This window comes from Mobula birostris, chromosome 14, assembly GCF_030028105.1.
Source record: "Mobula birostris isolate sMobBir1 chromosome 14, sMobBir1.hap1, whole genome shotgun sequence".
In the NCBI taxonomy this organism is placed as follows: domain Eukaryota; kingdom Metazoa; phylum Chordata; class Chondrichthyes; order Myliobatiformes; family Myliobatidae; genus Mobula; species Mobula birostris.
The window spans coordinates 33,464,256-33,491,180 of record NC_092383.1 but is presented as its reverse complement, the minus strand read 5'-3'; the positions used below and the strand labels follow the sequence as shown (position 1 = coordinate 33,491,180).

Here is a 26,925-nt window from a genome sequence, read left to right as displayed (position 1 = left end):
GAGGGCTTGAATTATAAGAGGCTCGATAGACTACAGCCTTTTTTTTTCCTTGGACTGCAGAAGGCTAAGGGGTTACACAGATTTATAAATCATGAGGGTCAGATCATAGATATAGAAAGTAGTCAGTCTTTTTCTCTGGGTAGGGAAGTCCAAACCTAGAGGCCAGAGATTAAAAGTGAGAGGGGAACGATTTAAAAGGGAACTTAGGAGCAACCTTTTCCCCCCCCACACAGATGGTGGTGCACGTGTGAAATGATTTGCCAGAGGAAATGGTAGCGGTGAGTACAATTACAACACTTATGAGACATATGGACCGAGGTAAGGTTCAGAGGGATATAGGCCAAACACAAGCAAATGGGATTAGCACAGTTCGGCAACCGGGTTGGCATGAAGGAGTTGGGCTTGTTTTCCATGTTAGATATCTCTGACAGTTTGAGATGTCTTATTTCTAATAAGGGACATCAAATGATGATTTAGATATTGTCATTATGCAATGTGGGCATAAACTCAAAAACATTTAAAATTCAAATGACACCTTATAGACCTTTACAGAATGAGAAAAACATTTTCTGTCAATGATACAAATGCTCCTTCATCTCCATCTCCTTAAGAAACATCTCAGCTTAGCAACGCAAATAAATTCTAAAACAAAGTCAATTAAATCCAGTAAACAATATAGTTTCATCAATGACAAGACAGTTCTTTTCATTTCAGGACTAAACCACATTACAATAATTTTTCCAGCAACCAAATGTAATCTTGAGAATATCATTACAAAGCAATTCTATTGTATACTAATAAACTTTACATGACATCAACCAATTGAATTGTCCTATTTAAGCGGTACTGAAACAAAGCCATGGCCAACAACTAAAAGATATAGTCATTTTGCAGTAAACCATTTTAGTCATAACATCCTAAGAAACAAGGACGGCCGTAAACAGTTTGGTCCTTCAAACATGCTCTGTCACACATTAAGATCATGGCTGATTCAACTTTCCTCACTTTTTTCCTGGCCTTACCCCTTGATCCTCTATCTCCTTGCTGATTAAAAAAAAATCTATCTCAGCTTTGAATATTTTCAAGGATTCAAGCTCGAACTGCAAAGACTCACAAACCATTCAGAGGATATTTCTTTCTCAGCTTAGCCTTAAGGCAAGCTCCTTAACAAACCTAAATGTTTCAATAAGGATTGCCTTTTACTTGTCTAAACCTGAATTACAGATGCACTCTGTTGCACCTTTCTTCACAAGACCATCCCTCCTTGCCCAAAACCATTTTGGTGAACATTTCTGAAATGCCTCCAATGATAATGAATCATTCTCAACACAGCCAAATCAAAACTGTTTGTAGTACTCAGGTTGTGATCTCATTAGTGCCATGTCCATTTGCAGCAACATGACCCTGCTAAAAATAACTTCACTGATATGCTACATATTACAACATTTTTATAAATATGTCACAATTAAATATTAAAAACACATTCACACTAGGCAGAATATTAAGTATATAAATGTCTTTAGCTTCATTTTTCTGCATTGACTTATTTTCAGGCAATTTAAAATATTATAGCAACAACTCACTTTGCCAGCTTTGGCTCATTTGTGTTTACTTGATTAACCATACTTTTGTTTCTGGGTCATTCACTGGTAATAACACATTGAAATTTCCATGAACAAATGGTTATCATTCTTCTTTCTCACCAAATAGACACTTCCTATCTCCCAGATCAGAAAAAAGGAATCTTTAAATTTTGTGTCCTAATCGAATAAAGCTTCAGGAAATGAAAAACACATTTATTACAGATTTATGTATGAAACAAAAGCTGCTAGTAAATGCTTCAGTGCTGTGAATTTCATCTTTTTGTTCTATTCACTAGTACACACACACACACACAGAATTATCATAAACCATCGCTTCAAATTGTATATACACAGTTCTGACATTAGTTCCTGAAAAACAGATTGCAACATTTGCAGAAATTCAGTGGTGAATAATTATCAATCTTCTTCAATACCTTATGTGTTCAATAACCTAATACAAATGCATAAGTATTATTTCTTCAGCAGCAGGATAGATAACATGAGTCTGACCCACACCAAATAATGAGCTCCAGATTTAACCTCTGGATTGCCCAGAGTTAGTTCATCTCAAGAGAATGACAGCATGGTGTGCAGGAGAGAAACGGAAGTGAGGAGGTGTGATGGAACCAATTAGCCTTCTGGTTTTAATTTCTTTTCTGCAACTCTTGTTAGTGGACACTAGAGAAAGGCAAATCAATCTTGGCCATGATCTCCATAACCTACTATCTACTCCAATATTCTGGCACTATCATCATGAAAAATAGTCATTTAAGTTAATAATTAATTTGCTGTTGTACCAAGGATGCATGTCCACATATGGTATTCCCCCAAGAAGAAAGTAAAGAATTAAAAGCCTTTCTTCTTACTGCAGCTATCCATAATGAGGGATGAAATTCAATTAGCATTAATCATAACTTTATAGAGCACTTTCCATACACACAATATATTTGAGTGCTTTATAATGGAATAAAAGTACAAATGCGAAAATAAAAATAAACATGAAAAGACAATGAGATGTTAAAAGCAAGGTTAAATAATTTGTTTTGAGCTGGTGTTTAAAAGTGTCAACTGAGTCTACATTCCTTGTAGTTTTAGGTATTGAATCCTACAGTTTAGGAGAGTAGTTCTGAAAAGCTGACCTACCACTTATCTTTTGAGGGAGATTGTTTAAATTTAAGAAACTGGTGAAAGAAGACCTGAGTCCTCAAGCAGGATTTTAATACAAAAATGATTCTGCGATGTACTCTGGTCCCAGCCCATTAAGAGCTTTAAAAAGAAGAGACTTTAAAATCAATTATAAAAAATACAGGAAGCCAATGCAGAGTAGCTTGTACAGGAGTGATATGTCCTCTCATCCTGATTTTGGTTAAAAGTCTGAAATGAGATGAAGTTTGTCAACAGATTACTTTTGAAGGCCAGTAAGAGGTGCATTGCAGTAATCTAATCTATTCAATATAAAAGCGTGAATTAGTTTTCCAGCATTAGTTTTTCCAGTTACAGAAACAAACGTACTGTACCTTGGCAATATCACTTAAGTGTGAAAATACTGCTCTGGTCACTTTCTTTATTTGGGACTTAAAACTGAAATCTGAATCAAGGATAACACTCAGACCAGATACTTCTGATTGTACAAAGGAGCCAAGTTCCCAAGTTTATCAAGAAAATGACCTCTTTCAGCTTTGGGACAACCAACAGTATTTCAGTTTTATCTTCATTTAGTTTTAGGAAATTATTGCTCATCCATTTGTTTATTGCAACCATACCAGAAGTCAGAGAGGATAGAGTGCTATCATCATGAGGCTCAATCGAGATATAGAATTGTGTGTGATATGCATAACTGTGGAAATCAAGTTTAGGCTCTCTAAGGATCTCTCTCAAGGGGAGCATGTATAAGGAGAAGAGTTGACCATTTTAAAATCATTGAACATTTTAAGGTTATAAGAAAACTTATTAGAATAATGTAGATATCGATTTTCAGCGTTTGGATTTCTCTTTGTATGATATTTAAATGAAAAGAAAAACCTGCTGAAAATATCAAATGGCAAACCAAGAATTTAAGGCATCACAGTTTGAAGCGTGCTGAATAACTAAAGACAAATATGAAGTTGTACATTTTATACAAAACAAAACAGTAAAATGAAGTGAGAATTTTAAAGAATTTTAAGAATAGGATTTCAGAGACCTTGAAGTAATGTTTAATGTTGAACATAAGTAAATAAAGCTGAATGTTGGAAAAAAAACACACACAATTTTGGTCACAAATGGAATACAGCATAAAACCTAAGAACTCCTTGACCAGTGAGCATCGATGATAATGATTTATAGAATAAGACATTATTCTTACAATAAATACCGAAAAGTAGAACAAAAGGAAAACTTTTGTGTCCTTGGTATCTTGGAGAGAGTATGAAAATCATTTAAATTGAAATGGATATGTATTTAACTGGGGAAAAGAGAACAGAGGAAATAACTATTTAATGATGCTACAATCCTTAAAGAGCTGGCATCAGTCCAGGCCAAATATGCCAAATGGCCTCACTCTATGTTACAATATAGCATATGGTAAACATTGTGAACCCTGTCTTTGTAGAAAAGCAACACATTATTCTCAGAAAATTTCATTCTCATTTGGCTCTTCTTATACTCTCCAAAGGAGCAATTCCAGCCAAGGCAGGCTTTACGACAAACAAACAAGGTACAGACACCAAACTAGGATGTCAAAACTGCAAAGCCATTAAACCAAGTAATTCATCAACCTGATACACACAGCAAATTTTTCCTATTAAGCATAGTTTTTGAAAATAAGAGCAATCTCCTGTTTTTCAAGTATTCTGATGGTAAAATGTCCACCTGAGTTGGCTGATAGGCTCTTAATTCAGTATCAGCACTTTCACCAAATATCGATTACACTGAGTTGACAGTACCGAAACAAATCAAGAATAGCTTCGCCATAAACTTCAAGCTTACTTTACCTGAACATATTCTTCTATACTTGTGGGCAAGTGGCCAAATGGTTAAGGCATTCGACTAATGATCTGAAGGTCTCGAGTTCGAGCCCCAGCTGAGGCAGCGTGTTGTGTCTTTTGAGCAAGGCACTTAATCACACAGTGCTCTGCGACAACAATGGTGCCAAGCTGTGTGGGTCCTAATGCCCTTCCCTTGGACAACATCAGTGTTGTGGAAAGGGGAGACTTACAGCATGGGCAAATGCCAGTCTTCCATACAACCTTGCCCAGGCCTGCGCCCTGGAGAGTGAAGACTTTCCAGGTGCAGCTCCATGGTCTCGCAAGACTAACGGATGCCTTAAATTCTTCTATACCTTTCTTCAGTACTTACTTATTTGAATTCCCTTTACACATATCTATCCTCTTTGCCTTGCCCTGGCAGGTTCCAGATTTTAGTGATTGTCCAAGTTAAGGATTATCACATGAATTTCAATCCAGATTTATTGGTAAATTATCTTACATTTATATCCTCAATTTCAGACTTGCTCACACATAAAACATCTCCCAACCTCCACCCACTGAAGCCTCTAGTTCTCTCACCCTACCATTTTATTTTAAAAAAAAGCTCAAGACTATTTGATCATTGTTGATAGGTACAAGTCCTCTACACTGGTTATCATCGTAAATATTTTAGCATTTCTTCAAAAATTTCTATATTCTTGTACCATAGAAACTGGAAATATATGATCAACATGTGGTCCAACTAATATCATCTGTTTTTGAAACAAAATCAGAATATACTAAAAATAATCAGTTCAGGGAGTGGCATCACTGACCTAAACTTTAATTCAGATTTTCCCTTGAAAGACAATGGCCTACCTGTTAGATGTTTCTAGCATTCTCTTTCTGCTTCAGATTTGATCTTGTGTTACTTGCTTTTGAATTGTTTTACACGTCGTAGATGCCCGGTATGAGCTACCAATGGTAATGGTGGAAATATACATGATGGAGGTATCCAAGCAACACACACAAATTGCTGGAGGAACTCAGCAGGCCAGGCAGCAGCTATAGAAAAGAGTACAGTCGATGTTTCGGGCTGAGACCCTTCATAAGCATTGAAAAAAAGTTGAGTCAGAGTAAGAATGTGGAGGGAGGGGAGGAAGAACTACAAGGTGATAAGTGAAACCAGAGGGGGAAGGGGGTGAAGTAAAGAACTGGGCAGTTGATCGGTGAAAGAGATACAGGGCTGGAGAAGGGGAATCTGATAGGAGAGGACAGAAGGCCGTAGAAGAAAGAAAAAGGGTGAGGAGCACCAGAGGGAGGTGATAGGTAGGTAAGTGAGAGGGGAAAATGGGAATGGGGAATGGTGGAGGGGGGGCATTACCAGAAGGCCGAGAAATCGATGTTCATGCCATCAGGTTGGAGATCACCCAGACAGGATATAAGCTGTGCTCCTCTAACCTGAGTGTGGCCTCATCATGATAGTAGAAGAGGCAGTGGACTGATGTGTCGAAATGGGAACAGGAAATGGAATTAAAATGGGTGGCCAATGAAAGATCCTACTTTTTCAGGGGGACGGAGCATAGGTACTCAGCAAAGCAGTCTCCCAATCTGTGTCGGGTATCACTGTTATACAAGAGGCCACAATGGAAGCACCAGATACAGTAGATGACCCCAACAGACTCACAGGTGCAGTGTCGTCTCACCTGCAAGGCCTGTTTGGGGCCCTGAATGGTAGTGAGGGAGGAGGTGTGGTGTAGCACTTGTTCTGCTTGCAGGGATAAGTGCCAGAAGGGAGAACAGTGGGAAGGGACGAATGGGCAAGGGAGTCACATAGGGAGTGATTCCTGAGGAAAGTAGAAAGTGGGGAGAAGATGTGCTTGGTGCTCGGATCCCACTGGAGATGGCAGAAGACTTATGGAGAATTATGTGCTGGACGCAGAGGCTGACAAGGTGATAGGTGAGGACAAGAGGAATCATATCCCTGGTAGAGTGGCAGGAGGATGAGGTGAGGGCAGACGTGCTTGATGCGGTTAGAGGGCATCTTCTTAGTTCTAGAATGAAAAGCTTCGTCCTGAGAGCAGATGCGACAGGGACTGAGGAATTGAGAGAAGGGGATGGCGTTTCTACAAGTAACAGGGTGGGAGGAGGTATACATCAGGCGGCTGTGTGAGTCAGTGGATTTATAACAGACATCAGTAGATAAGCTGTCTCCAGGGACAGAATCAACGAGACTGAAAAAGGGGAGGAAGGTGTTGGAAATGGACTAAGTTAATTTGAGGGCAGGGTGGAAGTTGGAGGCAAAGTTGTTGAAGTTAACAAGCTCCGCATGGGTGCAGAACACACCACCAATGCAGTTGTTGATGTAGCATAGTTAAAGTTGGGGAGTGATACCAGGGTAGGCTTGGAGCACAGACCATTCCACATAGCTGACAAACAGGCAGGCATAGCTGGGGCCCATGTGAGTGCCCATGGCTATCCCTTTTGTTTGAAGGAAGTGGGAGGAACCAAAGGCAAAATGATTAAGAATGAGGACGTTCTGCCAGACAAAGGAGAGCAATAGTGAAGGGGAATCGGTTCAGTCCAGTGTCCAGAAAGAAATGGAGAGCTTTGAGGCCTTCCTTTTGAAGCTTTCCAGTAATGCACCCCCCATTCACATTTTCCTCTCTCACCTTATCTCCTTACCTGCCTATCACCTCCCTTTGGTGCTCCTCCCCCTTTTCCTTCTTCCATGGCCTTCTGTCCTTTCCTATCAGATTCCCCCTTCTCCAGCCCTGTATCTCTTTCATTAATCAACTGCCCAGCTCTTTACATCACCCTTCCCCGCTTCCGGTTTCACCTATCAACCCGTGGTTCTTCTTCCCCTCCCTCACTTTCTTCATCTGACTCATCTTTTTTTTCAGTCCTGATGAAGGGTCACGGCCCGAAATGTCGACTGTACTCTTTTCCATAGATGCTGCCTCACCTGCTAAGTTCCTCCAAGATTTTGTGTGTGGCTTAGATTTCCAGCATCTGCAAATTTTCTCGTTTGTGATGCTGGTGGATAAGTGGCTTTTAGACAGACACGCGAATATGGATTACATCCAGGCAAAAAGAGAGTAAGTTAAATTTAGCATTGTGTTCAGCACACACATTGTGGGCCAAAGGGTCTGTTCCTGTGCTGTACTGTTCTATGTGCTGACCAATGTTCTTTGGATTTCGTACAAGTTCAATAACCCAAGTAGATTACATCAGAACAGGCTAGCCACCAAAAGCATGGTAGTTTTTAAAAACAGTAGTACTGAAACAGGTAGGTTCCCATATAAAATACACCAAGGATCGTCATTTCAGTCCTCATAAGATATTGAAAATACAAAACAAAATTCATCCTGTCAAATTTAATTGAAAAACCAAGCTGGGAAGGAAAGGTACAATCTCCTTGACAAGAACCTGGAAGATTTATGAGTGCCCAATCATAGTGTAAACAGCAACGTGCAAGACATTTGAACTGTGAAACAAATAATAAGAGACAAACTTAATCAATGAATGTTACTGAATTGCAGAAAAACTTTTAAGTTAAAAGCTAATTGAAGAATGCAATCAGTTGTAAATGTCTGTATTTTCAAAAGGATTATTTTTATGAGCTATAAACCTTTTCAATTTAATGCAGAGTTCTGATTTCAAGCGGAGAGACTCAAGCATGTAAGCATTCAATCTCAAAAAACGCTTCTCAGCTGGTGTTGCTGGCTTTATAAAAAGATTTCCATTTCACGAAAGTTGTTTCCCTACAATAAACTTGGTGCCTCACACAAACCGACATATTCAGTAATATGGTTCTAAAAGGGCACAGTGTATTATGATCATCCATTGTTCAGAACATAACAGAATCTTCATTTTGCAAGCCTTTCTTCTAAATTTTATCATGCTATTCATTTGCAATTTTTTCAGCTTATATTTTTTTAAGGATTTTCTGTTTATACTGTATGTGTAGCAGCTACTCAAACAAACCAACACCACATTGAACCTAAGCACGGGTGGGGGTGGAGTTAATCCTGTATGACTTGCTTTCCATTAAGTCCAAAAACAAGGTTTCAAAGTTGAAGAAAATATTCAATCCTTTATTAAGAAACTAGCACAACAGGCAATCTTGTTGTATAAAAACTAATGAAACTAAAACTATAACAAAATAACAAAGCTATAACAAAATAAACAGTATTAAATGTACTTAAGGTTTCTTCAACATAATTAAGCATTTAGGCAACTTTAAATGAAGTTAAACGGTCAACACAGAAGATATCATTCCCAGCTGTTTCAAACTCTAACTGACTAAAGACAAAAGTAACTAAAACACTTCGCTTCTACCATCCCCCACCTAACTACCACAGCAAACATAATAAATGCAATATGCAAAATACAATGTGGATAGAAAACAGATAAATGGCTCCTACAGTATATGTTATGGAAACCTGGAAAATAGTTGGAAGCATTTTCAGATTGTACAGCCATAACCTATTAGTTAATAATTTATCCAGTTTGGAAGATTTTGTTTTGCCTTTAGCTCTAACTTCTCAGCCTGAGTTGTATGACCAAAAAATGTTACCAAACGATTCCAAACCAATGAATCTATAAAATAAAGTTTACAACTTACTATGTAGCATTATGGGACTGAGCTTTATTGTCAGATTAGTAAAGAATAAGGTCTAAATTCCTAAATTGAACAGCACTCTGTAAAAGCCAGATCTCAGAATTGTGTTCATCATCCAAGACAATAGAAAATCATCCAAATTCTTTAGAATATACAGGGAAGACTTAATGGCATTATTATCCTAATGTTGTAGAAATATGATTTAAAAAGTTTTTAATTTGAAAGGAAAGAACTTTATATGTTAAAAAAAAGATTAGGAAAAATAAAATTAAGGCATCATAATAAAACAAAAATATTTTCAATTCTGACTTCAGAAAATAAATCATGCCAAGGCTGATCTTGAACCATAGAATTTAAAAACATAACAATAGCAGACCACACAGGTCAATGTACCTACTCCAGCAATCAAGATACCAAGCCTGACATTTTACTTCAGCATCATTTTTTATTTTCACCCCATAACCCATTCACATCCAAAAATCTATCATCTTGAATGTCCAGAGTCTTCTTGGGTAGAGAACTCCAATCAATACCTTCCATATGAAGAAATTCATTCTCAGTCTTTGGTGGCTGATTCCTTACTTTGAAACTGTAATCTCACGTTCTAGACATTCCAGCCAGAGTAAGCATCAAGGGAAAGCCCCCACCAGACCCCAGCAAGCCCTGTAAGAATTTTGTAATCTTCCCATAGCTATAATTTCTTCCAAACTCAAGAGTACAGGACAAATTTGGTTAGACTACCTTGATAAAACAAATGCACCATCATTGTAATGAGTCTTCATTGCACCCTCTTTATTAGAAGTATCGTTTCCTTAGGCAGGGGGACCAGATCTAGACAAGAGTATTCCACAGTATTCCCAGTAGGGTCGCACCAGGTCTCATCATTGCAGCAAAGAATTCTTACTCTTGCACACAAATCTTCTTGAAATAAAGGCCTAATTGGCTTCATAATTGCTTGCTCCTCCTGATGTAAATTACTGGTGCTGTGTGTGAATTGCTGGGTCACCAGCACTGAACTATACAGCATCCCAGAGTAGTTGCAGTCTCTCAAACCAAAAATTACATGTTTATTCCTACTGTTTAGTTTTTTTTTATAAAGCAATCTTGAATTGACACCAGTCTACTCTCTGTTCCAGAAGGTATGATTGTTCAATTCTCTTTCATCAAAGGCCTTCTGAGTCCAAATCATATCCATTCCTTCATCTTTAGCTGCCCTCCTAATTACGTCCTCAAAAAAGCTCCAAAGGATCTGTCGAGCATGTCTTCCCTACATAAATCCATGATAATTCTGCTCAATGTTATTATTATTTTCCTGGCTTCATTAATAACAAATTTCAGCATTTTGGAAGCAAAAATTCTCCATTTATTCAGAATATAGTTAGAACAGTGCTGAGGCACTGCTGACATATATACAAGGAAGTCGTATCTTGTTTCATAAAGAAAAAAAACAAGTGATTGCCTTGCAGACCAATAGTTTAAACTTGTGGAATAATACTTTATTAATGGAAGAGGACTGTCTGCAATAATTTTGAGATTATGTCCTGTTTCTAGCACGATCAAATTATTTACTGTGTTTGTGATTAAGGTTGCTACATAATTAACTAAAGTGTTTGCAGAAGCCAACTAGGGCCATTATTCAAACTTGTGCCTAAATCTTCTATCTTTGTGAGATGGTGCAATATATGAAAATAAAATGCTACACTGTCAGAGATGTTTCTTTCCACTAAGAGATTGAGCTGGGTGTCCTTGACTAATGTTACTAAGTGCAACAAGACCATCGAAGTTCAGCCATGTGAATGGCTGCAAATGTGGGACATCCAGGGATACTCTCTCCAAGATTCTATCAATTACTCTGTGGAAAAGTTGCTTTTTGGATCCTCTGCCAGACCAAAGTCAGCAAAGGGTTCCAGACCTCATTGATTCCAATAGGGACTGTTGTGCAAAGGAGAGAGGCAAATTACTGTTTAAATTTTATTTTGCTTATTATTAACTATTAAGTTTCTTAGTTAACTGCATTCTAAATAATCTATTTTTGGATTACTTACAGTAATTTTAACAGGTTTTAAAATGTTTCTGCAAGCCACAGCTGTTCCTGCTTAGCTCCACAAAAATGCAGATTGACTTGCCGTGTATTTCCAAAAATGTTCTATTCTTATTTCAGAATTTCTGCACCAGTATTTTTAAAGCCTTTATTCTGTAGGAGCAAGCTCTACATTGTGGATGTAACCCAAGACAGAATTTCACAAGAAAAAATGCTGACAAAATTTTACCAATTCTACAAAAAGACCAGAAGAACTAGGCCATTCAGCCTTTCAAGTCTGCTTCACCATTCCATCATGGCTGATTTATTATCCTTCTCAACTCTATTCTCCAGCCTTCTCCCCATAACCTTTGGTGTCCTGATTAATCAAGAACCTATCAAGCTCCATCTTATATACACCCAATGACCTCCACAACCATCTGTGGCAAAGAATTCCATAGATTCACAACCCTCTGAGTAAAGAAATGTTTCCTCATCTCTGTCCTAAATGGATGTCCCTCAATTTTGCGGCTGTGCCCTCTTGTCCTAGATCCTCCCACTATAGGAAACATCCTCTCCACATCAATGATAAGTTTCAATGAGATCACCCCTCATTCTTCTAAACTCCAGGGAGTAGAGGCCCAGGGCCATCAAATGGCTCCTCAAATGCTAATTCTTTCATCTCTGGGATCATTCTTGTGAAACTCCGCTGGATTCTCTCCAATGCCAGCACATCCTTTCTGAGTTAAGGGGCTCAAAACTGCTCATAATAGTCTATGTGCAATCTGAACAATGCTCTATAGAGCCTCAGCATTATATCCTTGCTCTTGCACTCTAGTCCTCTTGAAATGAATGCTAATACTGTATATGCCTTCCTTACCACTGACTCAGTTTGCAAGTTAACCCTCAGGGAATCCCTCACGAGGATTCCCAAGCCCCTCTGCACATCTGATTTCAGAATTTTCTCCCCATTTACAAAATAGACCACACCTTCATTCTGTCAAACTGCATGATCATGCACTTCCCTGCATTAGATTCCACTGACCACTTGCTTGCCCATTCTCCCAATCTGTCCAAGTCCTCTGCATACACCCTGCTTCCTCAACATTATCTATCCTTCCACCTATCTTAATTTCAACTGCAAACTTAGCCACAAATCCATTAATTCCTTAATCCAAATCACTGACATACTACGTGAAAATAAGGGGTCCGAATACCAACCCGAGGCACACCAGTAGTCTTTAGCAGCCAACCAGTAAAGGTATCCTTTATTCCCACTCTATGTCTCCTGCTAGTCAGCCAAATCTTCTATCTATACTAGCACCTATCCCGAACTACCATGCACTTTTATTTTGTTAAGCAGCCTCATATGCGGCACCTTGTCAAAGGCCTTCTGAAAATCTAAATAAATAACATCCACTGACTCTCCTTTGTCTATCCTGCTTGTTATTTCTTCAGAGAATTTCAACAGATCTGTCAGGCAAGATTTCACCTTTGGAAAACCATGCTGCCTTTGGCCTATTTTATGATGTGCCTTACTTAAAGCCCTTTAAAAGACCTACAAAATGAAGGTAGACATTCAGTAATAAAAACCTTACCTAGCACATTGCCAACAGGTACTTCTTGGACATCTTCTAGTTCTTTACCCATTAGCAGATACAAGTCCTCCACTGTACAACAACTCAGATGTGGGATCAATAGGTCTTCACCAGGTGCGTAATTTTCAGGCAACTGAATAGAGGAATATGAATTAACACAAATGAACAATCCACATTTTATAAAGCAGATTACGGCGTAAGTTCTTTGTTATTACTAATTAAAGGCATTTATTGAGAAATGTTAACCATTAAGCTGTTCCATTTCCCAATATCAAATGATGAAACAAACACGCACACCACTATAATCAGATCACATCACATATTAATTCCATTTTTTCCATATTCTCTAACAACAGGGAACTATTTGGTCCATTAAGTCTATGTTTCTTAAAATCATCCCATTTCCTCTCTAAATTGGATACACAAAGGAGTCAGTGGATGCCGTTTACTAGGATGTTCAGAAGGCTTTTGACAAGGTGCAGACATGAGGAGAAAATTCAGAATTAAAGGTACAAAGGGGTCCTCGTGCAAAATTCCCTAAAGGTTAACTTGCAGGTTGAGTTGTTGATAAAGAAAGCAAATGCAATGTCAGCATTCATTTCACGAGGACCACAATATACAAGCAAGGATGTTTTGCTGAGGCTTTATAAGGCTTCTTAAGGCATTAGGAGTATTGAGAGCAGGTTTGGGCCCCTTATGGATGTGCTGGTTCACGAGAATGATCCAGGAAATGAAAAGTTTAACACACGAGGAGTGTTTGATGGCTCTGAACCTATACTTGTTTGAGTTTAGAAGAATGGGGGGGGGGGGCAGAGAATCACACTGAAACCAATCAAATATTGGAAGACCCATATAGAGTGGATGTTTCCTATCGTGGATCAGTTCAGGAACAGAGGGCACAGCCTCAGAATAGAAGGACCCTTTAGAACATAGGTGAGGAAGTAAATCTTTAGAGGGTGGTGTATCTGTGGAATTCATTTTCACAGACTGCTGTGAAGGACAAGTCATTGGGTGTATTTAAAATGGAAATTAATATGTTATTGATTAGTAAGGGCTTCAAAGGTTACAGGGAAAGGCAGTAGAATGGAGCTGAGGGGGATAATAAATGAGCCACGATGGAGTGTTGGACGAGACTCAATAGGCCGAAATGCCTAATTCTGCTCCTACGTTTTATTGTCTTATGGTCTAAATTTCTCCCAAGAGTTCCATTAACTCCCCATAGATTCTTCCAAGTTCCTGTACACAAAAAACAATTAACTTCTCAACTCACAATTTAGGATGTGAAAGGTAATCAGAGTACTTGGGGAAAAAAAACAAATATCACACACACACAGGTCAAGATTGAAGCCATATTTAGTGGTATTGAGGCAGAATCACCAAGGGTATTTCTACATATTTCCTGTGTACTACACAGATTTCCACAGTCTGGAGATATTAAACTGGTATTAAAAAACCTCGCAAATTTGGCATCTTACAACGTAACCTGTATAGCAGCACAGGGCCAAATAGTCTAAAGAGTAATATTAATGGAGAGCTTTATTTGTTATGTGTACTTTAAACCATCAAAACACACAGTGAAATACATTGTTTGCATCAGGGGTGTGCTGGGGTGTGTAGGTGACCGTAGTATGGCTGTTAATGCCCTAGGGTATTTCAAGGAACAGAGATCTTGGTGTACAAATCCAAAGATTAATAAATGGGACTAGATGGGCATTTGACAGTTTGCAATGACCTGGTGGCCAAAACAGCCCGTCTCTTTGCTTTTTAACAATGGTAATGGCCTCATTTTCAAATAAAAGGCTTTCCAGAGAAACATGCTGACAGGAAAGTGAAAATTCCATTGGCTGATTTCAAAGAGATAATGATGGGTGTAGTGAGTTATTTGGGGAGGAAAAATGGATATAAAACACTTTGGGACATTCTGAGTTTATGAAATGCCCTTCTTCCTGTATTTATGATAGCCATTTTTCCTTCTGTTTTGTATTTTCATCAAATAGGTCTGGTTCTCTATTTCCCTCCATCAAAACACCACGACACAAAAAAAAAGGCTGGAGGAGAGGAATTGAAGAAGACAACTAAAGATAATGTTAACAACAATTTATTTTATTTAGTAATACAATGCGGAGTAGGCCCTTCCAGTCTTTCGAGCCGTGCCATGCAACCCCAACAAACCGGATTAACCCTAACCTAATCACAGGACAATATAGAAAGACCAATTAATTTATCCACTACATCTTTTGGACTGTGGGAGGAAACAGGGGCACACGAGAAAATCCACGCATCCCATGGGGAAAATGTACAGACTTCTTACAGAATGCCACCAGAATTGAATTCCAAACTACGGAACACCCCAAGCTGTAATAGCATCACGCTAACCGCTACACTACTGTGGCAATAATAATGCATCATTAAAATGGACAGCCTACAGCAATATCCTGGAGATTAATACTACAAGAGATGAGCTCCCAGTAAATGTGGCAGTGCCCATAAAAAAATTTTTGTCGTGATCAACAACTAATTAGAAAACAAAGTGGCATCTTTCCCAAGAATAAACAACTCAAAGTATCCAAGAGAAGGCTTTATGGAAATGAGTCCAATCAATGGCAAATATATACTAAAGAATCCATTAATATTGGCAAAACCCACTATATGCAATGTAACCCGCTCCTCACTAAAATCATATATCAAACTCCTTCATAAGTAAAGGGCCCAGGTAACCTCTCTAATGCTACAGTGAGAAATCACGTTATGATAGATGACAGATCATAGGCAGCCAGCTAGAATGAACCTGAGGCCAAGAAGTCAATGACTACTGTGAGTTTGACTTCCACCATGACAGACACGCAGGCCCAAAAGAATGACTTAAGGTCATACTTCAATGACGATATTATTTAAAAACCTTAGCCTGCATAGACAGGCAACATGAAGAGATCAAGGCAGACCCTTGCATTTCCAACAACATATATCAGGAGGAGAAGCACATATGGACAGTTCTGTGTCCCCTGCCCTGAGGTCCTTGACCCTCCCAGTGATGCTCAGTCCATTTAAAAAGCACTGCCAACATATGGTCTTTGAAACACACCTTAAACCACGAATGCACACAAAGTGATAATGTCAAGGTCAAGTCCTTAAATATGCAAGAGTCATATTGTTGTTCAGGTAACACTAGTGAAAAATATTCCAGAGGTGTTTAACCTTTCACCAGTTTTCCAGTAATACATTTAACCATTGCAAAATTTTCTAGTTTTTTTTCTCCAGTAGTACTGCGCAAAAGATTCTGTAAACTAAAGATGCTTTCAAAAATAATGAAAAGTTTCTAAATATCAAAACAAATTACTATAAAGAGCAATAAACAGTATTTGGTGTGGCCACCCTTTGCCTTTAAAACGGCAACAGTTCTCTGAGGTACACTGCTGTGTCGTTACATAGGTACACTGCCGTGTCGTCATATAGGAAAATCGGCTGGTAGGTTACTCCAAGCATTTTGCCCCAGTTTTTCTGAAGAATTTGGCTGTCTCGCTTGCTTCTGTCTCTCCAGGTAATCCCAGATTGATGATGTTGAGATCAGGGCTCTGTGGAAGTCATACCATCTGAAACCACAAGAAAAATCTCCGGTGCCTAAGACTTTTGCACAGTACTGTATGTCTATTGATTTATGGACTTAGTTGAAGATGGACTGTTTCCTGATCCCAGATACTAAATTATTTAATGCCAATTTCCTGGGTTTGTTATATAAAGTTTAATAGCGACTTATGATATACCCTGTCCAAAACATTTTGTCAAGCAATAAACCCTCATTTGAAACTAGTTGTTACTGTAACTATGAAAATGGACAAGGGAGAGCCAGTGGATGTGGTGTACCTGGACTTTCAGAAAGCCTTTGATAAAGTCCCACATAGGAGATTAGTGGGCAAAATTAGGGCACATGGTTTTGGGGGCAGAGTACTGACATGGATTGAAAATTGGCTGGCTGACAGAAAACAAAGAGTAGCGATTAACGGCTCCCTTTTGGAATGGCAGGCGGTGACCAGTGGGGTACCGCAGGGTTCAGTGCTGGGACCGCAGCTGTTTACAATATATATTAATGATTTAGATGAGGGAATTAAAAGTAACATTAGCAAATTTGCCAATGACACAAAGCTGGGTGGCAGTGTGAAATCTGAGGATGATGTTATGAGAATGCAGGGTGACTTGGACAGACTGGGTGAGTGGGCAGATGCACGGCAGATGCAGTTTAATGTGGATAAACGTGAGGTTATCAACAGGAAGGCAGATAATTATGTAAATGGAGTCAAGTTAGGAAAAGGGGAAGTACAACAAGATCTAGGTGTTCTTGTACATCAGTCACTGAAAGCAAGCATGCAAGTACAGCAGGCAGTGAAGAAAGCTAATGGCATGCTGGTCTTCATAACAAGGGGAATTGAGTATAAGAGCAAAGTGGTCCTTCTGCAGTTGTACAGGGCCCTGGTGAGACCACACCTGGAGTATTGTGTGTAGTTTTGGTCTCCAAATTTGAGGAAGAACATTCTTGCTATTGGAGGAGTGCAGCGTAGGTTCACAAGGTTATTCCCGGGATGGCGGGACTGTCATATGTTGAAAGATTGGAGCGACTGGCCTTGTATACTCTGGAATTTAGAAGGCTGAGAGGGGATCTTATTGAAACATATAAGATTATTAAGGGATTAGACACGCTGGAGGCAGGAAGCAGGTTCCCGCTGATGGGTGAGTCCAGAACCGGAGGGCATAGTTTAAGAACAAGGGGTAGGCCATTTAGAACGGAGTTCAGGAAAAACTTTTTCACCCACAGAGTGGTGGATATATGGAATGCTCTGCCCTAGAAGGCTGTGGAGGCCAAGTCTCTGGATACTTTCAAGAAAGAGATGGATAGAGCTCTTAAGGATAGCAGAATCAAAGGTTATGGGGATAAGGCAGGAACTGGATACTGATTGTGGATGATCAGCCATGATCACAGTAAATGGCGGTGCTGGCTCAAAGGGCCGAATGGCCTACTCCTGCATCTATTGTCTGTTGTTCATTTTATACCACTGGAATCAAGAAGACGTTGCAATAACCCTTCTTACTTTCCTTAGAATGCCTCTATTTATTTTTAAATTTGTGCACCTTAAGGAATGGTATTTTGCTTTTTGATGTCCTCATTTGAAATCCTTTCAGTATTGCTTATTCAGCTCTCCTTTTTTGCTGCTGACCCCACCCACCTCTGATGTGATTAAATTCTTAGTGGGGGAAGATTAGGGAAGTGAAAGGCTGGTTTTATCCCATCAACAAAAGTTCCAATAAAACTCTAAGGGCCGGAAGTATCAATATTTCAAATTTTTCTCCAGATTTTAGAGATCAATGACCTAATCCTGAAGATTTGAGGAAATCTACGGTAGTCCTCGGAATACTAGTTGCCCTAAATGCAATATATCAAGAACTCCTCAATAACATGCCTTTATGATAGAAATCCCATCCATTGCCCCCATCTTAAATTGATAGAATCAGTTTTCCCCAATTTACAGGCTGCTGAGCAGACAATATCCTTCTGACATTTCAAGCCATTGGTCATGACCAATGATGCCAGTGCATCACCTTGCTTAAAATGTTATTTCTAAAACATACTGTACTTCTTAAGAATACAGGAACACAAGAAGCAGGCCAATGGCCCTTGTGAACATTTAACAAGATAATGGCTAATCTAATCCTAACCTCAATTACATTTTCCCTCTCTCTTGCTCTATACCTTGAATTTCAATTTATGACAGTCTCCACATTCAATATATTCAATGTTCCCTTACCATACCTTTCTGAGGTTCAGAAATCCAAAGAGTCATGATTCCTAAAGAGGAAACTCCTCTTCAATCCATCTAAAATGGATGACTTTTATTCTGAAACTATAAGCCCTGGTTCCAGATATTCCTCTCAGCATCCATCCAGTTAATCCCCCTCAGAATTTTTATATCTTTCAGTAAGATCATCTTTAATTCTTTTGATTTTCAGTTAGAATAGGTCTACTCTTCTCACCATTTCTTTATATGTCAACTCCTTCAATCCACAAATTGTCCTTTGGGCTTCTGTTTTACATTGATTCCAATGTAGTACAGTATGTCATTCCCCAAATAAGGAGATCAAAACCGAATGTTGTACTCCATGTGCAGACTCACCATCTTCTTGTAAAGTTGCATCAATATTTTCCTAGTTCTCTTGCTGCCTTTAACAATAAAGGATAACTCAAATCCCTGTCCAACCTTTAAATGCACTTTGCACCAATATACCGACACAGTATCCATCCTGAATGGATGTCTCAGAGCCACTCGTCCGAATACTGACGTATACGCACCTTGGCTAAAGCCTCTGAAGGGTCATATTTTGGGCCTAGCACATACAACTTTTGCCCTCTGCGGATCGTTCCACTGTACACCCTGGCAAATGCAATGAAGTGGTCTTTCTGTTCACTTTCCTGTTGTTCTGCCTGTTCCATCTGGTTTGGTACCTGGATACCTTCAAAGGAATTAAAAATAAAGGTGTACAGTTATATAACTTACTTCCCTATGAGAATAATAGCAAACAAAAATATTACAAAATATAACTTTGGAGAGACATACAATTTAAAATATAGCAACTCAATTGATCACCACAATAAATAGATTCCTTCAGTGATTTTCAAATGAATCAGATGTACACACCATTTTATACTGAAGTGGTCAATGTGATAAGCCCAAAATATATCATATCAAAAGACTGCGCTCACAGAAAGGACCTGTTAACACAGAACTTACAACAAAATGTTACACTGACCCGGTATTTGTCCTCCCCAGGTTACTTATGGATAGCTAGTACATATGAGGAAGCATTCGGGAGAATGGCAGGATGGCTTCACCAGGTGTTGTGTGTTATGCCTGTGCACAACTACATATATAGTAAATAAGAGACATGGGAGATGGCTTTCATTGGTGTATTCACATTGCAGCGAGAGCAAGAGAGAACGATCTGCATGCATAGACAACAGATGTAGGGCTGGGGGGGGGAGACATTGCTCTAAAAGAAATAGATCCATACATCACACTTCCTTTCCCTTTAGGTTAATGCAACATAAAACTGTATATGTACAAAACATTCAATTTCCCTTTCATAAATCCATATTCCAAATAAACATGCTTTCACAGTAACAGTCCATAACTAATTTCACTGTTCCAAAGGTTCAGTTTTTTAGGTGGTACACTGTTCCTTTCAGGACAGAGCCTATGAAGCTGTGGACTGGCATCAGGTTTGGCAGGTGTCTTGTCAACAATAACGTTCGTGTCATGCCTCTGGACCTGTGGAGTGGCATCAGGCTTGGTAGGTGAGGTGGCTTCTCTAAGACAATATTCTCGGTTTACGATGTCATGTTGCTGTCACTGACATTATCACCGAGAGGTAAGTCCGGGGACTGTAATGTTCATCAAGATGGATGCAGTTGACTCAGGTATGTTCTTCAATTGAGCATCCAGTATCTGGTCCACATGACATCTCCATGTCTGACCTCCAACATCCACCGATTACATCTGTGGTCCAGTTCTTCCAGCTATCCTACCGGGTGTCCACATGTCTTCTCAGTAATCACGCACTAGGATCTCCTGTCCAATCTCAAGTTTCTTGCTGCTTTACTTGGCAACTGTCTGAACTGTTTATTTTGTATTTCCCTCCAGAGGTCTGGTTTCAGGAGGTCTATGCAAGCTCTCAGAGTCCTGCTCATGAACAGCATTGCAGTGCATGATTTGTCATCATATGAGTAGAGCTCCGATACACAAAAAAGGACGGTGTTCTTCTTATGTTGTAGAGAAAAGTTCTCATTGTATATCGCTTTAATGGACTTTGTTGCTGGGAAGTGAGGAGCTCACTTGAAATATCTGATGCCATTTTTCTTCATGACCAGTCTGAATTCTTCTGATACGTATTGTGGTCCGTTGTCACGCACGATTTGTTCTGGTAAGCCGTTTATAGTGAAGACAGTCCTCAGAGCGGAGACAGTCTTTGCTGAGGTGGTTGGCTTAATTTGTATAACATTTGACCTCTTCAACTGAGCATCCACAGCAATCAGAAATATGGAGTCCATGAATGGCCCAGCAAAGTCAATATATACTCTTAGTCATGGTGATAACAGCCAATTCCACGGGTGTAACGGTACCTGTGGGGGTGCATTCTGAACTTTTTGGCATCCTGAACAACTTTTGGCCAAGTCTTCAATCTGTTTATCTATTCCCAGCCACCACACGCAGCTCCGGGTGAGACTCTTCATCTTGACTGTATCCAGGTGTCCTTCTGTGGCGTGCAGTTTAGAGTGAACCACAACACAAGATCCACACATCAGTGTTCTTTGACATACAGACAGTTGGTCTCATCTCAGCGAGAACTCTGGAAACATAGGGTTACCATGAGCTGGCCATCCTTGTATGGTGATGTCACAGACTTTTGACAACGTCAGGACATTCTATGTTACCCTTAGTATTTCAGGATTTGTTGCCAACAACTGGTCACCAACGCGATAAGGAACACTTTTGCTGGGTCACAATAAGAAGACTTTTCTCCTTCAGTTGCCAATAGTGGAAGACGTGACAAGCCATCAGCATTGTGGTGTTGTTTGGTACTCTTGAATTCTACATCATAAAAGTGGGCTCCTAGGAATAGCACCCTACACTGTAACCGGAGTGGGGGCAGTCGTCATCAGAATTCCCTTCCTGGGATTGAAAAGGGACACAAGGGGCTGGTGATCCATCACTAGTGTATACTTCTGTCCATAGAGGTAGTGGCGGAATCTACTTATTCTAGACTAAGAACTAAACTAAGGGCCTCTCAGTCAAGCTGTGCGTAGTTGCATTCTGCGCTCGTCAGTGATCTTGAAGTAAACACCATCGGGTGTTCAGATCCATCTTTCATAATGTGTGACAAACGGCGACAATTCCATAAGGGGATGCATCGCACACCAGTCTAATGGGTGGGGATGGGTCATAATGGGTGAGCAATTCATCATTATTCATCTCTTTGTTTCCTTGAATGTTTTTTCATACCTTTCTGACCATTCCAACTTTGCTCCGGTCTGTTTGTGTTCGTCCATCGCCGACGTCGATGAGGACCTCAACACCATTATGATGATGTCGAGACTAGCATGTAATTTGGATTTAAGCGAGGGAGAGTTGCAGAGCGTCAGCCTCCTCTCTCTTCCCAATTCCCACCTGGATCCAGTGGCAAGATAGAGTCGAGATGGCTGGAGATGGGCTAGGCGCAGTGGATAACCAGGACGTCTTCTGTGTCTTGTCCTGCTCTACACGTTCCAGGACGCTTGCAGAGACCACCTTCTTGACCGTTGGACCTTCCATAGGTCTCATCCGCTCAATCTGCCAGAGTCTGTCTTCACATGCTGGGATACAGTGCACTGTCTGTTACAGTGCATTTAATGGATGCAGCACTGAAGCAATGCTTGGGAAAAACCTGCTGTAGTGGTTTACAAGGCCCAAGTATGACCTGAGTTGTGACATATTTTCCAGTTTGGGTGCCTGTAGCAGTGCTTCAAACTTCTCTTGCAACTCATATGAGGCATGCTTATCAATGACATGTCCACAATATGAGAGTTTATTTCTCTTTCTTTGTACGCAAACCTTACTTACTCAGCTTGGTAAGCACTTTACCAAGGTCATGGAGGTTCTCTTTATCACTTTTGCCAGTCATGATGATGTTATCAAGAGAACACTGTGTTCCTGGGATATCTTGGAACATTTGGTCCACTGCTCTTTGCCAAATTGCTGAAGCTGATGTGATGCCAAAGACGAGACGATTATACTGGAATTGTCTCTTGTGAGTGTTCATTGTGAGGAACTTCCTGCCTGACTCCTCAATCTCCATTTGCAGATAGGCTTGCAAAAAATCAATCTTTGAAAACCTCTCCTTTCCTGCCAAAGATGCAAAAATGTCTTCTATTCATGGCAGGGGATACTGCACAGTACGCAACACCAGGTTGATGCATAGAACATAGAACATAGAATAGTACAGCACAGTACAGGCCCTTCGGCCCACAATGTTGTGCCGACCCTCAAACCCTGCCTCCCATATAAGCCCCCACCTTAAATTCCTCCATATACCTGTCTAGTAGTCTCTTAAATTTCACTAGTGTATCTGCCTCCACCACTGACTCAGGCAGTGCATTCCACGCACCAACTACTCTCTGAGTAAAAAACCTTCCTCTAATATCCCCCTTGAACTTCCCACCCCTTACCTTAAAGCCATGTCCTCTTGTATTGAGCAGTGGTGCCCTGGGGAAAAGGCGCTGGCTATCCACTCTATCTATTCCTCTTATTATCTTGTACACCTCTATCATGTCTCCTCTCATCCTCCTTCTCTCCAAAGAGTAAAGCCCTAGCTCTCTTAATCTCTGATCATAATGCATACTTTCTAAATCAGGCAGCATCCTGGTAAATCTCCTCTGTACCCTTTACAATGCTTCCACATCCTTCCTATAGTGAGGTGACCAGAACTGGACACAGTACTCCAAGTGTGGCCTAACCAGAGTTTTATAGAGCTGCATCATTACATCGTGACTCTTAAACTCTATCCCTCGACTTATGAAAGCTAACACCCCATAAGCTTTCTTAACTACCCTATCCACCTGTGAGGCAACTTCCAGGGATCTGTGGACATGTACCCCGAGATCCCTCTGCTCCTCCACACTACCAAGTATCCTGCCATTTACTTTGTACTCTGCCTTGGAGTTTGTCCTTCCAAAGTGTACCACCTCACACTCCTCCGGGTTGAACTCCATCTGCCACTTCTCAGCCCACTCCTGCATCCTATCAATGTCTCTCTGCAATCTTTGACAATCCTCTACACTATCTACAACACCACCAACCTTTGTATTGAGTACAAACTTGCCAACCCACCCTTCTACCCCCACATCCAGGTCGTTAATAAAAATCACGAAAAGTAGAGGTCCCAGAACAGATCCTTGTGGGACACCACTAGTCACAATCCTCCAATCTGAATGTACTCCCTCCATCACCACCCTCTGCCTTCTGCAGGCAAGCCAATTCTGAATCCACCTGGCCAAACTTCCCTGGATCCCATGCCTTCTGACTTTCTGAATAAGCCTACTGTGTGGAACCTTGTCAAATGCCTTACTAAAATCCATATAGATCACATCCAGTGCACTACCGTCATCTATATGCCCGGTCACCTCCTCAAAGAACTCTATCAGGCTTGTTAGACACGATCTGCCCTTCACAAAGCCATGCTGACTGTCCCTGATCAGACCATGATTCTCTAAATGCCTATAGATCCTATCTCTAAGAATCTTTTCCAACAGCTTTCCCACCACAGACGTAAGGCTCAATGGTCTATAATTATCCGGACTATCCCTACTACCTTTTTTGAACAAGGGGACAACCTTGCCCACCTTGAAAAGCTCCAGCCTTCTCATTCTTGATCACCGAGACAATGGGCGTGGTCCAATCACTCCTTTCAACCTTGGAGAGAATTCCAGATGCCTCCAAGTTCTGCAGTTCAGCATTCACTTCAGGACGAAGTGCGCAAGGCACTGGACACGCTTTATGGAATACTGATGTTGCTGTTTCATCCAGTTTAATTCTGGGCTTTACACCTTTGAGTCTACTAATCCCTTTCTCAAACACCTTCTCAGTAGCATTAAGCAGCTGTGTCAGTATCTGGTTAGTGCTACCATTTGGTCTGCTATTGTCTGTTGATGCCACATCGAAAGCTCTGGTTGAATGCCAGTCCAGTTGGATTTTTCTCAACCATTCACATCTGAAAAGTACTGGCTCTAACTGCTGTGTTTGGCCTCCATACATCACTTTCACTTTGCCTTTGGAGACACTTTTTTTGCCTGTGTAGGTCTTTAGCATCACTGAGGTCTTCTCTAATGGTATCTTAGAAAAGAGTCTATTGTAGTCAACTTCTGGAATTATAGACAAAGTTGATCCTGTGTCAAGCTCCATTTTCAGTTTTACACCAGACACATCTATTGTGATCCAGAAGATTTTCTGATCTATTTCAGTTATACTATGCAGTTCTAGGTATGACAGATCACCTTTGTCAGACTCTATGTTGTCTGATTCTGTTTTATATTTGGTAACTTTATGCATTTGTTTAGTTTTGTATTTGAGACTTTTCACTCGGTTGTGATTTTTTTTGCCTGACACATTCTCTCTATGTGACCTTGTCTGTGACACTTTCTGCAGATGTTTTTTGAAACAACAGTCATTTGTATCATGGGAGGATTTGCCACATCAACAACATCTTTGGATTTTTGCACCTTTCAGGTACATTTGACATTCTTGCTTTTCTATAGTTCTGCTGCATCTTTTGCTGCAGTCTATAATGATATTGCAATGGTCAATGCCAATTCTAAAGTTAAGTCTCTATCAGCCAGTAGCCTCATTTGAGTGCTTTGACTATGCATGCCACATTCAAGCCCGTCCCTTAATGCATCAGAAAATCTATCTCTAAAGTCACAGTACTGGGAAAGTTTGCACAGTACTACAATGTACTCCGAAATGCTTTACACTTTTGACTGATTCCTTTTGTAAAATCTAAATCTCTCAGCTATCGCCAGCGGTTTAGGGCTCAAGTGATTTTGTAAAATTATAATAATTTCATCAAACTTGTTGGCTTTTCAGCAGTTACTAGGTTATGTAAGAGACTGTACATCCTTGCATCCATTAAGCCAAGAAGTGTAGGGGCTTTCTTTTGCTCCTCCACGTTGCTTGCATTACAATACAATTCCAGTCTCTTAATACACAACTCTCAGCCTTCATTAGCACTATCAAATTCGTCAACTTTCCTGATTGAAGCAATCACCACGTTATTTTCACTTAAAATTCAGCGCGCCTGTTACTCATGCGTTCCTTTGTTAACCTCAGTGATGGCTTTCTCATACAGTTTAACTCTCGCTGTTTTATCCCATTATAGTGTCATAAGTGTCGGTGCAGTTCATGATATTTTCTGACATTCAGGTTTGTACTCATTGCCAACTTGTGTCTGTGCACTGCTACGTATCAATTAAGTTAAAACACACACATGGGCGATGGCTTTAACTGGTGTATTCACACTGCAGCAAAAGCAAGAAAGAACAATGGGCATGCATAGACAACAACGCTTGCACAGACAACAGATCAATATGTGGTGCTAAAGGGGGAGGGGGTCATTCCTGTGAAGGAAATAGATCTGACGAAGGGTCTCGGCCTGAAACGTTGACTGCACCTCTTCCTAGAGATGCTGCCTGGCCTGCTGCGTTCACCAGCAACTTTTATGGGTGTTGAAGGAAATAGATCTATACATTACACTGTAAGCTACCAAAATCTTTTAATGTATGAAAACAATGAATTTTCATGAACAACACACACAAAATGCTTGAAGAACTCAGCTAGCCAGGCAGCATCTATGGAAAAAAGTTCAGGTCAAAACTCTTCAGCAGGACTGGAGAAAAAAAGCTGAGGAGTAGATTTAAAAGGTGGGATAGAGGAGAGAGAAACACCAGGTGAGAATTAAAACTTGGAGGGGGAGGGATCAAGTAAAGAGCTGGGAAGTTGATTGGTGAAAGAGACAGAAGGCCATGGAAGAAAGGAAGAGGGAGGAACACCAGAGGCAGGGGATAGGCAGGCAAGGAGATAGGCTGAGAGAGGGAAAAGGGGATGGGAAATGGTGAAGCGGTGGGGGGGGGGGCAATACCAGAAGTCTGAGAAATCGATGTTCATACCATCAGATTGGAGTCTACCCAGACAGAATATAAGGTGTTATTCCTCCAACCTAAGTGAGGCCTCATCATGACAATGGAGGAGGCCATGGATGGACATATCGGAACAGGAATGGGAAATGGAATTAAAATAGGTGGCTACTAGGAGATCCCACTTGTTCAGGCGGATGGAGCATAGATGCTCGGCAAAGCAGTTTCCCAATCTATGGCGGTCTCACCGATGTACAGGAGGCCACACCGGGAGCACCAAACACAGTAAGTGACGCCAACAGACTCACAGGTGAAGTGTCGCCTCACCTGGAAGGACTGTTTAGGGCCCTGAATGGTAGTGACGGAGGAGGTGTAGAGACTTGTTCTGCTTGCAAAGATAAGTGCCAGGAGGGAGACCAGTGGGGAGGGATGAATGAATAACGGAGTCTT

The 26,925-nt window shown here is 40.4% G+C and overlaps 1 protein-coding gene across 4 annotated transcripts in view; it reads right to left on the bottom strand.

The window, feature by feature from the left end:
* The window catches only part of efl1 (elongation factor like GTPase 1), a 299,478-nt gene that overhangs the window by 131,655 nt on the left and 140,898 nt on the right, over window positions 1-26,925 (bottom strand). For all 4 annotated transcript variants that reach the window (XM_072278343.1, XM_072278344.1, XM_072278342.1 and 1 more), the window contains 2 exons: window positions 19,108-19,268; window positions 12,771-12,903 (listed from right to left, as the gene is read on the bottom strand). In XM_072278343.1, coding sequence (XP_072134444.1) covers window positions 12,771-12,903; window positions 19,108-19,268 — 294 coding nt within the window. The remainder of the gene's footprint in view (window positions 1-12,770; window positions 12,904-19,107; window positions 19,269-26,925) is intronic.